The following is an 18,883-nucleotide window of genomic DNA, read 5'->3' on the forward strand; positions in this document are numbered from 1 at the left end:
AATTTCAGAATTCAACATGCAAACAAAGGCAAATTTATCAAGCAATGGTCAAAAAACCTGATATCAAAGATATAAGAAGACTTTTTTGTCATAAAAATCACTGTCCAAGAAATCCTAGATTAATATTATTATCCAATTTCAAAGCATAAATGTAAAACACCATTGAATGTAAAACACCAAAGCACTTTTAATGATAGCTCTGTGAAATGTCAAAGCAAATAAGAAAACTGAAGAAACCTTCTTAAATGGAATGCTCAGTTTAGAAACATTGTTAAGACTTACCAAATCCTTTCACCATGCCCAGAATACCCAGGGTTTATATGGCAGCTCAACAATCAACACAGTCAATGAGCTACCATTTATAAAAGCCTGCATGAAGCAGTAGGAAATCCCCTCAAACCATAACCATGACACACAGCAGGACACCTCTTAAGTAGATCTGAGCTACTTTCTGTTAAGTTCACCTGTATAGATTTCATGAGCAATCATGCACGTCCCTCTGTGCAGAGGGGTTTGCCCCATGCAAAAAATGAATATCTTAATCTACATTCCTCTCAATGAACAAGAAGAAAGACTAATGAAATTTTAAGTTGGGAAGATAATATTGAGGTCTTGGGGTTGTGATGGAGAAGTACATTAAAAGCATTTGGAAATCTATCATTAAAGAGTCTGCTTATTCAGTTTGGCCATACATACATGCATGTATTCTGGGCTTTTTTAAAAAAAGTACTGAAAGATTAAATGGCTTTGAAAAACCAAGTTGGAAGTGTCAAGAACAAAATAACAAGAAAAGCAAAAAGATCCACTATTCTACAAAACATAATTCATAATTTAAACAAATGAGCTGATCATGATTTTGCTCATTATATCTTTTTCCAATGATAAAAAGCGTTTTTACAAGGGCAGATGGAGAAAAAGAGGACTCAGTTTCTTCATACTGCCTCAGTTAACCCTGTAGATCAATTGGAGATGGGAAGCCACCAAGAAACAGAGACATCTTTCCCAGATGTGAGTTAAATCCTTCAATAGCAAAGGAATTATATATATTCTATTTTTAAGTGGTTCATATTTCAAGACATTAATGTAAATTGCAGAAAAATCTAAAATTATATCTCTATATTTTATAAATATTTTTGAATTAAAAAAATGGTAGAACCTGTCCTTTATGTGAACTTGCATGGCTTTTGGAACAAAGAGTGACAGCGATTTCTGCATCTACTTCAGAGACTTGTCTTAATTTATTCCCTCATTAATTTATTTCATTATCATTTTTTTAATTGCCACACATGTATTTATGGCATGATTATGAGTGTAATCCTCACAAATTACCATTCTTGTGAATGGAAAGGCAAGAAAAGAGTATTGCTATAGTAAGTTCTATCAGAGGCAGGGAAAGATACCAAATTTCTTCTAAATCTGGCCAGATGTTACAGGGGTTCAGAGAACAGCCAGTGGCACTACTCCCCTCACAGTGAGTGCTGCAGACCACACAAATATAAAGCAGCAAATGACACTGAACAGCACCACCAGTCACGCACCTGCTCTGTAGAGATATTTTTATAAATGACCGTCTGATTCCACTCAGGATTCAAGCTTTTCTGCACGTACTTAGTTCTCCGCTTGTACTCAGCGCTGAATTCCAACAAAAGAAGAAAACATCACGTTAGCCATCTTTTGTTTCTTTTGGCTTTAATGCAAAAAGAACACCCACAACCCATAAAACTAGTAAAAGAAAAGAACTGCATCTTCCATTTCCGCATCAATTCAGGGTTATAAGAGGACAATGGCAGCCTTTGGGAATTTTTCTTTGGTATGCTTTTCTGATGTGGTCTTTTAAAACATCTTCTGATTCTTCAGCAGGCTTGCTCCGCCTAAAACCATTTCAAGATAAAGCATCAGTCAGCACACGCACATATGCTTTGCCCTCTGACTGTTAGTGTTGGGTTCTAATTCTAAATTGAGGTGAAAATGCATTGATTTATTTTCCAAAACCATGCTCCTATTAGCACTTTAAAGTAGCATGGATTCATTATATTTAAAGGCTGCAGTCTCTAATTACAGGAATCCCATCTCACAAATACACTTAATGAATGCCATAAGGCAACTAATATCCTGTTAATGATAGAAACGCTAATTTCTTATTGATCCTGTTCTGTGCCTATCCCTCTAACTGTACTGAAAAGAAACATAAATGTGCATCAGGCTTATGTTTGGTTTTTTTTTATCAATATCCAAGAACAAAAGGTTTGGCTGCATAATCTGTTTTTAAAAAGAATCAGTAATGTTTTTTATTGTACTTTGCATTTCCTGAGTATGGAGAAAGAAATACACTAATCTGTAACAGAATATAGATTCATCTAACTCTGTGAGCTTTGATGTCAGATTTGCTTTCATTCCAATTTTAATTTAATATAAATTTTAATGGACATCTCATAAAAGCTGAGTAGGAGAACATGAGAAGCTTTTAATACTTTGAAAACCCCACAAGATAAAAGGTAAAGAAACTCTTTCTCTCAGTCTGCAAGTATATTTCTCCTATATCTGTTATTAAATTAAATGTTCCCAGCACTCTTCTCCAGCTCTAAGATAAAATGGATCAAAAAATACTTGTATATGCCATATTAGACTCTTTTATAGTTCCCCTACATTAACTTTTGGTAGTATACTTTTCCACTAATTCTCACTTCTGACGTCTGATTTAACCATTTTGGTTCACACGGTGGCATAGTCTCAGAACTAATGAACTAACTCCTTTCATAGGAGATTAACTGAGAAGATGCACTCCAGGGACTCATTTAATCAGCCAGTTGCTGCACGGTACCGGATTGGAGCAGGTCTCATTTAACTTTATGTGAAAGATGCACAAGTTTTACTGGCACATATATGTCAATATTGGTACCTCAGCAACAGCAGTTTCACTCTATAAACTCAATTCTACTGTGCAGGGATCCCACCTAATTACTCTGGGGTGTATAGTGGCCTTACACTCCAAAAGGGATTGGGCCTATACAACATGCCTACCAGCCTGGTATCTCTTAATGAAAGGAATTTGCAGCTATTTTTCCCTCTTACTTTTTGCTCCTGTCATTCTATACATTTCCGTTTATTTTCTTGCATATCTTGCTATCCACTGTCTTCCAGTTTATTGAAAAATGTGATGGGTATTGGGACCCATGAAACAAAGTGTCTGTTCACCTCTGCTTGTGAGAAGAAAGCATCAGCTCTCCAGAGTTAAGAGTTCTATCAGCCACAGCATATAATGGTGAGGATGAATTAAAATCTAGAGGGACCAAGAGTATATGGAAAAGAAACTCACACAAAGTTATTTCCTTACATATCTAGAGGGGAAAGCTGAAATACAAAATCTGAATCCTTTTCAAAACTAGATTTTGATGGGGAACACTATTGAGTAATGTGGTTAAATTTATAAAGCACCTCAGTAATCTTTTCCCACTCACTGATATGAGGAAAATCTCCTCTGCCTAAAGCATCCTATCTAAGTGTCCTATGATCTCCTGGCTTTATGGAACTGGTACACTTTCACTTTTTGAAGAAAGTAGGAAAGGAGCCTTTGCGCACTCAGCCAAGAAAATGACACCAAGACATTTCCTTTTCTTTCTTGGATCTCCTTTTGCAAGAGTAGAACTTATCACTTTTTCCAAGTTCCTGATTCTTTTCAGAAATATGGGAGAAGGTGATTCATACAGTGTTGAGTTTCAGAGCCAGAAGTGACAAAAAGTAAATGTGTTGCTAACATAGTGATTCTGAATTTTTTCCCAATGAAGTCCATGGAGTATTTGGATCTAATCTGTAAGGGTGGCATGAGCCCACATCCATGTGTAACGTATGGCCTGCATCTGTTGAAGAGGGAAGCAGGAGAATTTGGCCACTTCTAGGGAGGTGTTGAACCAGGCTAAGCCGGATGAGAGATGACAGTTTCTAGACCTGAGATAGGAAAAATCTACCAAATATATTGTTTGTACCACAGACTTACCTTCCCAGAACAACTGAGATTAAGAGATGGAGATGCCTTAATAAAATGCATTCACTGAACAAGTCTATACATGTATGAAATAATTTGTACTTGAAATTCACAGAGTATGCCATGTGAAAAGATACAAACTGTATATCTCTCTTCTTTATATTTTGTCTCTGATTCCTTAATTACAATTTATTAATACATAATACAAATGAACATGCAAAGAAAAAAGAAAAGAAAAACTGTATGAAAAAGTCTAATAGAATACATATATGAAATGTGCAATTTTAACACATTGACTAAATAATTTTAGTAATGAAGAAACAGACAGGTGATAGAGGTCTGTTTATTAGGTGCAGGTAAATAGAGAAAAATATTCCATTTCATAAGCTAAAACTGCCTGTTTCTCTTGGCAGTAACACCACTGAAAATCTTGATAGAAGTTCATAGTTAATTATTTTGCAAATTTCAGTGAGAAGTTCTAGATATCTTGGAACTAAATTCTTCCAGACTTCAGAAGAAATGTTGCCTGTCTTTAGAGTTTGGCCCTAGAATGTTACTGCACCAAGGAGGATTAACTACTTGTTTCTAGATTTTCTTGACTTGGAAATGACCTCATTGGAAAATGAAAAGCAAAACCACACCACAGTTGCATGCAATCAAAACTCAAGAGAAATCTACAGTTCATTTCACAGGATTATTGTATCATTCATCCACACAAAAAAAGAAATAATAAAATTGGAATATAGTAAACTCTACCTGGCATTCTGGACAACCATGACTTGTCTGCATATCCAGCATTTATAGAGTTAAGAACACAGAGGAGGCAATGTGAGAGAAAAGGAGAACAGAGATGAAAGAAAACATGTGAATAATGGTAATTTCTAGCATCAGAATCAAAGGAAATAGAGGCATAAGGAAGAACAAGAAGTCTAGCATAGAATGAACTACAGACAAAAGTCAGTAGCAATTCAAGTTTAGCATTTTCAAAAAGATCTTAAATTTCATTTTTCTCAAAAGACTTGAGTTAACAGTGCCACATTTTAAAATAATGAATCCAAAAAAAACCTAAAATCCAAATTCTTCTTGGCAGCAAGTTTAAACTTAAACTTAGATCTGGCTAGACCCTCTATAGGTTGAACATGCTTTTAGTTAAAAGCCCTATTTCTGCATCAGAGAAAGTACCTGCAAACTTCCCAGCAAGATTGATCTGACAAGCATTTTACAAGACTTAGGTGCTTTAAAAAACCTCTCAAGCTTTAGCACCTGTTCCTATTATATTCAGTAATGGTTTCAGGCCCAGTGCCACTTAACAATATTGAATTTTGTATAGCTGGAATTAATAAGCTACAAAAGAAAATGCATGGCTGTATTTGTACAACTCATGCATTTAGTGGTGTTTGCCTGTATGCCAAATGCTGAACTGTGACCTGAGCATCCACTTTCCTGTTACTTTGAATAGAAAAGAAATACAGAGTTTTATTTGCATGCTCCTAGCCTAAGAGCCTTTTAGGATGAGTATGACTGAACAAGCATGGAAGTTTGCAGAAATTTGTCTTTGCAATCCATGGGCTCATCCATCAGCTCAATTTTAGATATATCTATTGTGTCACAGAGGTCAGCAGGATTCTTAGGCATTCTGTGTATACATATGAAATTCTATAACATTAGGGCAAAAAAAATAGTTATAATATTGCTGATACAGAAACATATTTTTAAAGGAAACACTAATGAGCTATTTGTAATTACAGAGCCTAAAAAACCAATGGTCTGTGAAAAAGTGATTAGTGATTTGTACAGTCATTAGATACAAAATTAGTGGTATTTCCAAAACTTTATCTTAGGTGTTAAAAAAAAGCCAAATATAAATCAGACCTATATTTTTCACCTTTAGTATTATAGTGCAACCTTAAATTTATCTCAGATACTGTAATTCTGCATGTTAGCAAATCTGTCCTAAATTCAGATTGTCTTGAGCTGAGGCAACAATTCCATGCTGAACTTAACATGCAGCTTTCTATATCACAGAAAGTATTACATATATTTAGTACATTTCCACAGAGTATGTTATTATTTAAAACATTTTTGCATGTATTATAATTTTTAAAAGCAAATATGAAAAAAGAAGTAAATATACAAGAATGACTATGAAGTTTCTAAGGTCATTAGCAAAGTAGGTATGTCCTCCTGGGAATAGACCTGGTTCTTTATTAAAAATTCACCATTTTTGCTGGTGTTGCACCTGGATTTTCTATAGCAATAACTCTCAGTTCTGTTTATTAAGGGCAAATAGCAAATCTAAATTCAAAGAAAGTGCAGGTGAAAATTTCTTTTACACTTACCCTCTCCCTGGAAGAAGATAAACTTTAACAAAGGGATCCGAATAGCCATTGTTGTCTCTCGGAGCAAGGTTTCTTGCCTGAAGGATGTGGATGATAAGGTTTCCAAGATGTTTGTCATAGTTGATTTGAAGCTAGGGAATGCATTAAAACACAGTAAGATTATTTGTTACTTTTGCTTCCTAAATGATTCAATATCTCTCCTAAATCCATTCAATAAAATAAGTTTTAGACCTCTATATTCACTGCAAAAGAGCATATTTTAGAAGTTTCTGTCTCTCTCTCTCCTGACTAGAATGAGATGCTACATGATCATATGGGACCTTAAAAAAATACCCAGACCCAAAACCCAAGATGAACAAAATCCCCATATTGATTCATTCTAACCAGCAAAAAAACAAAGAAAATTTGAACCCTGGATGTTATTTTGGGACAGCTTATTGAGTGGTAATTACACCCATCCTGCCTACTTGGATCCCAAGCCTGACTAAAAATTATAATGCTATGGAAAGATTCTTAGTACTAGTACAGTAGAGAGGGGTTAATTAAGGGGAAAAAGTCCCAGACATCTATAATAAATTAGGCTTAAGTCATTCTGCTGCTCTGTGTTCCAATGTTTTAAAAAGCTAAAATCTGTTTACATGAGGGATAACCATAAACTTGACATGGCCTGGAAATAAATACTCTGAATTATAAGAAACCAACACAGTATTTTTTGCTTCAATGTAAACAGATCAGGAATTTCTGAAGAAAACCACAATTAGTGGCCAAAGATTAAGGATTATAATTAATTTCACTACTCTTAGTCCCTTCAGGAACAGCTGCATTTTCCAGTCTTCTGATTGTAGCCAACATTAATGACATGCAAAAGTCAAGCACTCACTTACATTAGTGACATTTTAAGGGATTGGAATTGAATAAGAAATCAGTTGATGGAGTTTGTTTTCTGCAAACTTATTCCACAGAAAAACACAGCCAGTAGCAACAACAATTTACACAGCAAAAATACATATTTACCTGAATTTCTCCAGTGATTGGATGGGAAGCAGACTTTGTAGTTTCTGTGGGCTGCCAGATTAAAAACATATAAATAAATACATAGACACACACTCATAAATATACACCCATGCATATTAGAAATAACAGATTTTCAAAGTTAACTTTTTTAACAGGTGTTGTTTATACTGCTGTATTACCACAAATTTTTGAAAACTATTTGTCTCCAGTTGTTATCTTCAAAACTAATAGTTATGATATTTTAAAAGCAGTTACAGTTAAAAGTTCATCCCACCCATTTTGATCAGCCTCTGTGCAGGTACAGAATCAAACTGAACTCCAAAGTCTTTATAGTCTGGGCCCATTGGTCACACGGGGAGGCATGAGGAGAAAAAGACATATAGCATTAACTCTGTTTAGCAAAAGTGAATGTTGCCTAGAGAAAAAAAATACCGTGTCAAGTAAAGCACAGCCATATTTCTGCCAATATGAAAAAAAACAGAGAGAGGCAAAAGTTACACTAGTTTAAACTGAGTTTAGGTGAAAGTAGGTAGAAAGAGTGGAAAGAATGGTACTAAAACTAAGTGATGTTTATAAGTGGTTTAACAATTGCAAGCCATTTTTTGCTTTATTCTGTTTTCTTACAATCAGTTCAACTACACCACTTCATCTTTGAGTTCCTCCAGACACTGTTTGTGACATGAAATTTAAATTTTCTGCCCTCCCTTTCCTCTCTGTTCTTTATCAGTAAACTTTTGTAAGATTCAAAAAAAAAAAAAGCAATAATATCCTTAATGTTTCCCCCCACCCCCCATTTTCCTCTCTTCTGTTTGTTAGCAGTTGGAAAATAGTATCACCACTTGCTTAGAATCCTGGACTCACAAAAATATTGTGTTCTGTTAAATGCTGGTGCCCTTGAGCCACCCTGGACCTACCTCTAATCTGCAAGCCATCAGTCAAGCAAGAAAGCTCTGGTTCAGTAGCAGGATTTGAATATTTTTGCATTCTCTCCACATCTGCTTCCTTGGTTGATGCAGCAAAAAACAAAGGATGCAAACAAGGACAAACTTACTGTTCTCTGAAGACTGATCTGGAAGCCATCTTTTTCTATTCCTCCAGATGTGAGCAGCTGCCTGACATTATTCCAAGCAATTAGTGTTTCTATCACTTTCTGGGAAGGGTAAAACCCATCTGCCTCTTTTGTGCTCTCCTACACTCCAATAAAACCCTTAGAGACTTTCTCAGGAAGTTGGCCATCAATAATTTTAAATTAGGCCAATGCAGGGTCCACGCCACCCAGACCAGAGCCTGAAGTAAGATGATGCACTACCCTTTTCAGATTTGTGGTGAAGAAACATCCCCTCAGTCATTGAGATCTGCAGACCAGAACTGACCAGAAAAATCCCAGCCAAACACTAGCACAATGAAAACACAGGAGAAAAATAGCCAAAATCTGCTTGCTTTATGACTATAGTCACTGTTCTGTGTTGCCTTATTCTTATTTGGTTTACTGCTGTACCTAGATGTGTTTTTTTTTTTTAAGAGCACAAGATTTTCCAGAAAAAAAACAAAACCAAACTTGATTTTTCTGCGAATGCATTTGTGTCTAAAAAATAATTCTCGTGGAAAATTTTTAAATCAACTCTTCTTGGTAGCTTAAAAAGATTTTAAAGAAGTTTAATCCCTCTAACAGCTAAAATAGGTCATCAGTACCTCATAAAATGCTCTGAAGTTGAAATGAAAACTCTTCCTAAAACTTCTTTGGTCCTTGAAAGACTGTTGTTCAAAGAGAGAATTTCACTCCTTTAGCCAAAGACAGAGCTACCTGAGCATCATGCACACTTTCAGAGTAGGGTTTAAATGGCTTATACTTCTCATACTTTACCTCTACAAATGGATTTTATTATACTTAATAGTTCTGACCTCAGGCTGTACTAGCACTGACAATACTGACAACACCAAAAATAACATGGAGCTAGACTGTGGCTAAAAATCACTAGTGGATAGTCTAAATACTCTCATTTTTCACAAGTTGGAATAACAAGAATAATGGGTTTGTTCACTCTGGATGTCATGTAATACAGACTGTATTAGTACAGATAATGTAGAGGGAGCTCACAGGAAAGGGAATGGGCATGACAAATTTGTATAGAGACTTTCAAAGGTGGTTAAAGGTGTTGTATGGTGGAGTGTGTAAAAATAAATGTGCATTTTTATGTTTTTATATCATTGCTGAAACTCTGTATTCATTTACAAGGCTGTGATTCAGTACATTAAATATTTTGTTTTCTCTCTGGTGTCAGCAGATTTAAAACTGACCAAGAAGAAGTACCTACACATCTAGAAACATGAATAATTTAGACTGAAAGCTCTCAAGGTCACCTGGTCTAACCTCCAGTTCAGAGCTGGGCAAGCTTTAAAGCTGGATCTGGATCAAAAGGCAGAGATGCAAATAAGTATCTTTCTTTATTAGGGTCTCAGTGAGGATTAATTTGAAAAGAAGAAAAATATTTCGCTGCTGAATTCTCAAGGAGCTAAAGGATCTGAGGAATTAGAAAAAGCAACCCATTCTTCAAGGTACAAAGACTATTAAATGTTTCTATAGGGCATTTATATGCTGGATGCAATTTGCACCATATGCAGATCATGCATTTACACTACAAAAGAAACAGGTCTGCACAGGAAATAGTGAGCTCAAGGCTTTCACAGGTTAAATATCTCTTGTGATGGGTAATCTAAGTTTATTCTGTTTTCTTTTGATACTGCCTGCATGAATACACACTCTCTGGTGCTTTGTAATGGCATCACACCTCCTGGAGAAGGTTGTCATGACCATGAGGTGAAACTTGTTAATGCCAGGCTCTGATGTTATGGACTATCACCCTCTGCAGCAATGGGACAAAACATTAAATATGGAACAATTGGCACTGCAGAATATCAGAGACTCCTACAACTCTCTTGGACTTCCGGAGAGCAGATTTTGACCTATTCAAAGAACTGATTCAGAGCATACCCTGGGAAACAACCCTTAAAGGTAAGGGGGTCCAGGAGGGATGGACATGTTTTAAGAGGGAGATTTTGAATGCACAGCAACAGGCTATACCAGTGTGTCAAAAGGCCAGCCGGAGGGGAAGATGGCCAGCTTGGTTGAATAGGGAGATTCTGCAAGAAATCAGGGATAAAAAGAACGTTTACAGACTGTGGAAAAAAGGGCTGGCTACTTATGAAGAATTTACAGATAGAGCTAGGTCATGCAGGAAAAAAATTAGGGAAAGAAAAGTGGAATTTGAAGTAAATTTGGCTATTTCAGTTAGGGATAACAAAAAGTCCTTTTATAAATACATTAATAACAAAAGGAGGGGCAAGGAAAACCTCCATTCTCTGTTGGACTTGAAGGGAAATATAGTTAAGGAAGATGAGGAGAAGGCTGAGGTACTTAACACCTACTTTGCCTCAGTTTTCACCAGTAAGACAGGTGGCCCTCAAGACAACTGGCCTCTGGAGCTGGTGGACAGGGAGAGGGAGCTGAATACCCCTCCTGTATTCCAGGAGGAAATAGTCACCGACTTACTGAGCCAGCTGGATCCTAACAAGTCTATGGGACCAGACGGGATCCATCCCAGGGTGATGAGGGAGCTGGCAGAAGAGCTTGCCAAACTGCTCTCCATCATCTTCCAACAGTCCTGGCTCTCTGGGGAGGTCCCAGATGATTGGAGGTTGGCGAATGTCACCCCAATCCACGAAAAGGGCTGCAAGCAGGACCCTGGCAACTGCAGGCCTGTCAGCCTGACCTCCGTGCCTGGCAGAGTTATGGAGCAGTTCATCCTGAGTGCAATCACACAGCACCTTCAGGGTGGACAAGGGATTAGACCCAGCCAGCATGGGTTTAGGAGGGGCAGGTCCTGTCTGACCAACCTGATCTCTTTCTACGATCAGGTGACCCACCTGGTGGATGAGGGGAAGGCTGTGGATGTGGTCTATCTGGACTTCAGCAAGGCCTTTGACACTGTCTCCCATAATATACTCCTGAAAAAGCTGGTAGCCCATGGCCTGGACAAGTGTACCCTCTCCTGGATTAAGAGCTGGCTGGAGGGTCGGGCCCAGAGAGTGCTGGTGAACGGAGCTGCATCCAGCTGGCGGCCAGTCACCAGTGGTGTTCCCCAGGGGTCTGTATTGGGTCCAGTCCTGTTTAACATCTTTATTGATGATTTAGATGAGGGGATTGAGTCCATCATCAGCAAATTTGCTGATGACACCAAGTTGGGAGGGAGTGTCGACCTGCTAGAAGGCAGGAGGGCTCTGCAGAGGGATCTGGATAGACTTGAGAGATGGACTGATTCCAATGGGATGAAGTTCAACAAGGCCAAGTGTCGGGTCCTGCACTTTGGCCACAACACCCCCGCAGCGCTACAGGCTGGGCACAGAGTGGCTGGAGAGCAGCCAGGCAGAAAGGGACCTTGGAGTACTAATTGACAGGAAGCTCAACATGAGTCAACAGTGTGCCCAGGTGGCCAAGAAGGCCAATGGGATCCTGTCCTGTATCAAAAATAGCGTGACCAGCAGGACCAGGGAAGTGATCCTTCCCCTGTACTCTGCGTTGGTGAGGCCACACCTTGAGTACTGTGTTCAGTTCTGGGCCCCTCAGTTCAGAAAGGATATTGAGGTGCTGGAGCGGGTCTAGAGAAGAGCAACAAGGCTGGTGAAGGGACTGGAGCACAAGTCCTATGGGGAGAGGCTGAGGGAGCTGGGGTTGTTTAGCCTGGAGAAGAGGAGGCTTAGAGATGACCTCATCACTGTGTGTAACTACCTGAAGGGAAGTTATAGCCAGGTGGGGGCTGGTCTCTTCTCCCAGGCACTCAGCAATAGGACAAGGGGGGCACGGGCTTAAGCTCTGCCAGGGGAAATTTAAGTTGGAGATCAGAAAAAAATTCTTTACAGAGAGAGTAATCAGGCATTGGAATGGGCTGCCCAGAGAGGTGGTGGATTCACCATCCCTAGAGATTTTTAAACACAGATTGGACGTGGCACTGGGTGCCATGATCTAGTAAATGGACTAGAGTTGGACCAAGGGTTGGACTCGATGATCTTGGAGGTCTTTTCCAACCCAATCGATTCTATGATTCTATGATTCTATGAACATTTCCAGAGTGTATATTCTATACAAAAACTTAAAAAAACCCCAACAAACAAACTTGCTAAATATAAAAGCAGGTTCAAAACCAAGATCTAGGCAGTTTGGCTATTTAGTCTGTCATGATATTGTGGCAGGGCTGCAGCCTGCCTAGAAATGCTGTCAGCCCAAGGCAAAGAGCAGTTCCAGAAAGGATGAGCTTTCTCTTCTAACAGAGCTCAACACCATTATAAACTTGGCCTGCAGTCAGTGAACAGAAACTATCTAAGTCAACAAGAGCTATGGTTGTTATGAAAGAAATGCCTTTCAACATGATTTTCAGAAATAAGCAAAGAATGTTTTAAATATTTACCTTACTAGTTCTGACTTTTGCATCTCCTACATAAAAAAGCAATAGCTCTAATAATTTTTTGTTTCATCTTTATAAGCCTGCAGCTGAATTTTCATAGACGAGTACTAAGTCCTCTGTGAAGAAGGAAATTAAATTTATGCATCTAAGTTTAGGTGACCTGCTACGATGCCAAAGCTGGGAACCAAGTCTCCTCATGTGGACAGAGAGGGGCACCTCTCCAGGATACACTGCACAGCAAGGATTTATGGCTCTCCATATACCCTGAAGTGAATTTAGAAACATAATTCACCTAAACAAATTAAAGGGGTTTCAGTGTAGATAGTGACATATGCATGAAACCCCCTGCCCTCTCCATGAACTGCAGTGGCAGGTTTCACCCAGGCTCATGAACTGTACTTTAGTAGCAAAGTATTCTCAGCGGTAAAAATCATGCACATGGAAAAACAGTTTGTATGTTGATGCATACAATACCCAGAGTATGCTGTAATGAATCCAACTACTCACTTAATGATTAAGCAATTCTGCCAGATCCCTGAAGTTAGGCCTAGTAAATCTTGACATATGGATGTAACTTGTGCATCATAGGCATGAATTAGTTCATAAAAAGTCTATGGGTATTGTGGAAAGAAAGAATTACTATCCAAATCAAACTGATCAATAAATATTTTTACAGTTTGTGGTAAGCTGCTGGATGAAAGGTTTTTTTATGTTTCCTCTCCCATGAACCTTATGTTGGCATATTGAAGAGCTATCTGAAATAGCAAAGCACTTGCTGGTTTTGATTTGTCTATTACCTAACTTACCCATCGTTCAAATCACAGGCATAACTCCAACAGAAAAAAAGCACAAACATAACTACAATGCAATGGTAACCTGACAGTCCCAAGAAGAATAAAGATGAGAAGTAATAAATATCTAGAAAGCACTATGTTTGTAATATGAAGCTTTGTTTCTAATAGTAAGATTGTGGGAAGCTGGTTATTTGGGATAGCAGTTGACACTCCTGCAAATTGGTTAAGCAAATGCAGTCTTCACAGCATTGATTTTCACTTCAGTTCTTAATTTTTTTTTTGACATAAAATGCAAAAGTGTGACAAACGACTTTATGCTCTAGTTTTCAGTTTCAACTGTGAAAAAAATGCTACTATATTCCCACTCTTCCCTTTTTAGGTGTGCATGTGGACAAGGAAGAAGTTCAGCTGAGAAATGGACAGGATGTGGCAAAGGAAATGAGAAATTATGCTTAGCAAGTTCTCAGGATTTAGCTTTTAATGGCAAATTTGATTTTACTTCTTTCTCTGGCTTTCAGACACATGCTTACTATTGCTCTGATTACTCATAGCTTGTAACACATCAAGCAATAGTTCAGTATAGAGAAGGAAATTATGGTCTTAGTAATATTAGCTGCTTCAGTGGAACTAGTACCTCATGATAATATAGGATGCACTTAAAAAGCAAGATCAACAAAGACTGCAAAGGGCAATTAGTTTGTTTAAAAACAATAATATTAAGTTCAAAAAATTTATTTTCAGAGAGAGACCAATGTTTTGTGATCTTAGATAAATTGCATAATCTTTCCTTGTGTCCAACTTCAGTATCTTAACAGTCATCACTGTCCAGGAGATGAGTTCACCAATATGTGCTGTGATTTCTTGCTGCATTGCAGAACATAGACAGTTTCTTTCTGTCATCAAAACATTATTGCTGCATATCTGGGAAGTTTCTTACCTTGCTGCTGTGCCGCTTTTTGCTCACTGAGGGAGAACCAGGCTGACCAGGGCTAGGAACAGCACTGGAGGTGGTAGAAGTGGTTCCAGAGTGGACATGAGATCCCTTTTCCACTCCTGAGGAAGCAACCAGAGGCGACTGCTGTAGAGAAACCTTTTGGAGCTCTGCAGCCAGCTGCTTGGGATCAACCCCTGGGGACTTCGCTTTATCTACTGGATTAAAGTAAGAGAGTCTTGTATTGATAAATCCATCCTGCCATGGTACAAGGGCAGCATAAAGATCTTTACAATTTTTCATGTCATCAACTTGTATACTTTGAAGATCCTAAAGGCAACCTATAAAAAATAGACATCTCTCCCACAACACTGACAACCCAATTCCAATCTTTCTATCAGCTAGTGCTACTTTACCTTGAAAGCTTTCTGAGAAGGTACTTCTAGCTAAAGAAAAACAGGCCTTGCTGATCATGCTAAATCATACAGATTTAAAGACTGGATTGTACTATCCTTCAGTGTTTGGAACTGGTTCAGTTTCACCGAGTATCTGAAATTTTTTGTTAAAGCCTAAGTCCCTCTCTCTCTCTCTTTCTTTTTTTTTTTAATCAACTGGATGTTTAATAGAATAGAATTTATACAAAAATAAAGAGAAAAAAGCTCCAAATTTTAGCACCATAAATTAATCAAAGTAGAATAAATGGAAACAAATGAAGACTAAAAGCCCTGATTCATCTTTTCTTATTACTCACATCTTTGTGAGGCATCTGTGGTAGGAGTCTGATTGCCCTCTGTGCTGCCCAAGAATGAGTGGGAGGAGTTTACCCTTTGGAGATAGCAATTTCCATTTAACACAAAAATGAAGTCAAATAAGTTCCATATATGTCTTAAACTGCATAGATTTAAAGGGATATTGAGCACAGCTTGCTTCCCAGGTTCTCAGAAGCATAAGAGGTTTAAAGCAAGACATTAGCCTTATCCTGCCTGCTTGTCTTTCTTTCAGAGAGAATGGAGACTGTTCCTTTCCAAAGCCCAATCTTCCAAACCTCAGAGGTAATGGCAAGAAAGACTTGACTTGGCAACAAGAAGGAACTCTATAGAGTTGTTCCAACTCAGAAACCACTAGAATATTGCCAGACTAGGAGGAAGCATGCCTACAAAAGTGGAGCAATTCAATTTTATTTCTGTTCTTCCTCATTTTGAATTTTCTTCATTAATAAAAATTTGTTTATTCTAACTTCTATCCTTTCAAAATCCAATTTCAATGTCTATTAATGCCTTTGATGTTCTTGACGTGCTCACAAAGAACAAAAATATGGGCAGCTCTAGTTCAAAGGTCCGTCAGATTTAGTCTTTACTTTCAACCACTATCAATAACATCCAATTTTAAGAAAAAGTAGATTTATGGTAAGTACATTAATAGTTGGGACATGTTACATGGTCAGAAAATAGAGGATTTAATCCAAATAATTTATATGCTGATTCATAAAAGACCAGCCACAAACCCCAGAATGGACCCATAAAATGCTGAGTGGAACAGTCTTTTCATCTGCACTGAGCTTGATGAGGGGCTGCATTACTAGTAAGACTGTGGATGTTGATTCAAAGTTAGATTAGATATGACTGAGAAAATGACTGAAGGCTGCAGTTCTGGTATAGACTGAATAGAAGGGAATCCACCCAAAAGCACTGCCATCTTAGAACTCACACAACAAAACTTCATGCTGACTACTTGCCACTGAATCTCTGTGTCCCAGTAAACACTGTATTTTCATCACTTAGGCCACAAAACTTGTGTTAAGATAAAAGGTCTTTTCATCAAGAGGTCTTTTCATCTTTTTCAACACTGATTATTCTATGATTTTATGAACATAGGCTTTAAGACTTGTGTGTTATTTGGACTTGCTGCAGTTTGTTTGGAGCTTTGTTATAGCTTTTCTGGCTACAACAGCAATTGTTGAATGACTGGATGGCTACAAACTTAATTTGCTTGAGTTACACTTTGCCTGGTATAATTGTATGGTATAATGCTCATTCTCAATAATTCTGATATAGAAAAAGCACTGTGCAGACAAGTATTTATGACTCCAGATTAATAATGTTATTCATAAGAACCTCTGAGGCCTGGGGTGACAGCAGAGTGCTGTAAGGTTTGGTCACAGGACAAAAGTCAAGGTCCCAGCAACACCAGCAACTCACTGCTCAGTTACCAGCACAGGTGCAAAATCAGGGGCTGGGCAAAGTAAACCTTAAGGGCAACAGAAGGAAAATGAGCAAGAATATATCACGTGTAAATTTTACACTATCCAGTCAAGTCCCATGCAATGCAGAGCTGCTGAACAGTGAGGAAAGAGCAAGGCACGGCAGAAAACATGGAAGAGGCCCCAAGCAGATCCTGATGGATGGACTTCAGCAAGGTGGAGTCAAAAACTCCCACCACAAACATCACAGTCCTCCCAGGGCATTCCTCAGGACACTGGCAACTTCCTGTAGTGCCTGAAAGTACTGCCTGCAGAACCTCCAGAATTTTCTGAAGGGACTGTTACGTTACAGTTTTCTGTGATGTGTTTAGCTGAAGGTAGTTAATGGGAGGTTTTCCCTGGATAACAAATGTTAGGTACAATATTCCTACTGAGACTTTCTTTGCAATAATGGGATAGTCAAGACTGTGTGTCTGTATGGGTTGAACGGGGCTGGTAATCATAGAATTACAGAATAGTTTCGGTTGGCAAAGATATCTACGACCATCAAATCCAACCATTAACCCAGCACTGCCAAGTACTCCCCAAAACCCACATCCCTAAGCACCATATCTACATCCCTTTTAAATACCTGCATGGATGTTGAGTCCAACACTTTCCTAGGCAGTCTGTTCCAATGCTTTATAACCCTTTCTGTGAAGAAATTTTTCATAATATCCAACCTAAACCTCCCGTGGCGTAACATGGGGCCATTTCCTCTTACCCTAGCACTTTTTACTTGGGAGATGAGACTGATCACCACCTGGCTAAAATCTCCTTTCAGGTAGTTGTAGAGAGAGATAAAATCCCCCCTGAGCCTCCTTTTCTCTGGGATAAACACCCCCAGCTGCCTCAGATACTCCCCATCAGGCTTGTGCTCCAGACCCTTTCCCAGCTCTATTGCCCTTCTCTGGACATGTTTCAGCATCCCAATGTCTTTCTTGTAGTAAGGGGCCCAAAACTGGACACAGAATTTAGTATGGCCTCACCAATGCCGAGTACTGGGAGACAATCACCACCCTGGTCCTGCTGGCCCCATTATTGCTGATACAGGCCAGAATGCCATTGGCCTTCTTGGCCACGTGGACACACACTGGGTCATGTTCTGCCACCGCTGACCAGCACCTCCATGTCCTTTTCCTCTGGGCAGCTTTCCAGCCACTCTTTCACCAGCCTGTAGTGCTGCAGGGGGTTGTTGTGACCCAAGGTCAGGACCCAGCCCTTGGTGTTGTTGAATCTCATGCAATTGGCCTCAGCCCATTGATCCAGCCTGTCCAGACAGCTCTGCAGAGCCTTCTTATCCCCCAGCAGACCAACACTACTGCCCAGCTTGGTGTTGTCTGCAAACTCATTGAGGGTGCACTCAATCCTCTCATCTTGCCTTTAAATATAAGGTGTGGTTCCCCTTCTACCTATGGCAATATTTGGGATGTAACACCGGAGCTTAAAATGCTAACATCCTAGCTTATATCACGTCAAACTTTCAGCTGCTATCTAGTCCTACAATATCAAAGCAACATCTTATCACTCACCTGCCCTTACAGGCTCATGTAGCTCCAGGTTCTGGGGATTCTCAGAGTCCGAGAGCATGTTCAGGTCCCTAAAGAAAGCAATGAGAAGACTGAGAGAAAAGAAACTCTTTCCTCATACCCTCATTATTGTATTAAGTAGATAAATGAATAGTGGTTCATGACAGAAAGAAGCTCCCAAAGCATGGTCCCTTCTTAGCTGATACATATTTGCAATGCTGTTAAAGAGCTGAGAAGAAAAGCTTCTTTTAAGGTGAAATCTTTAATGATTTTAATGCAAGATTATGCATTTCTTGTGATGCTTAAATGACTTTATCTAAAGGATACAGATTTCACTAAATACCAAGTTATTACTAAATTACCATCTTTTTCTAACACCAGTAAATTCAGTGAATTGTATGTATGTCAAAGAGAGGAGACTGTGGCCTGACAATGGAGATATAAGTGTTTATAACAGTACAATTACTAGTATCCAACTCAGTTAATCTTTCCTTATGACTTTAAAACAAAACCAGAACAAATAGACCTCCCACACTCACTGTGAACTTTTGTTTATTATTACATTGATGTTTTGTGCTAACAAAGGTTCCACCTTA

General features: G+C 38.7%; 1 protein-coding gene across 13 annotated transcripts in view; it reads right to left on the minus strand.

Annotated features, from left to right (window-relative positions):
* Window positions 1-18,883, minus strand: part of PCLO (piccolo presynaptic cytomatrix protein) — a 341,027-nt gene that overhangs the window by 71,088 nt on the left and 251,056 nt on the right. For 7 of the 13 annotated variants that reach the window (XM_071552738.1, XM_071552733.1, XM_071552736.1 and 4 more), the window contains exons 12-17: window positions 18,291-18,358; window positions 14,526-14,737; window positions 7,336-7,386; window positions 6,322-6,452; window positions 4,739-4,765; window positions 1,539-1,632 (exon numbers count right to left, since the gene is read on the minus strand). In XM_071552738.1, the coding sequence (XP_071408839.1) occupies window positions 1,539-1,632; window positions 4,739-4,765; window positions 6,322-6,452; window positions 7,336-7,386; window positions 14,526-14,737; window positions 18,291-18,358 (583 nt within the window). Of the gene's footprint in view, window positions 1-1,538; window positions 1,633-4,738; window positions 4,766-6,321; window positions 6,453-7,335; window positions 7,387-14,525; window positions 14,738-18,290; window positions 18,359-18,883 lie in introns of those variants that run through there. The other 6 variants (XM_071552737.1, XM_071552732.1, XM_071552734.1 and 3 more) reach the window with 5 other exon arrangements.

Source organism: Pithys albifrons, chromosome 3 (assembly GCF_047495875.1).
Source record: "Pithys albifrons albifrons isolate INPA30051 chromosome 3, PitAlb_v1, whole genome shotgun sequence".
Taxonomy (NCBI): domain Eukaryota; kingdom Metazoa; phylum Chordata; class Aves; order Passeriformes; family Thamnophilidae; genus Pithys; species Pithys albifrons.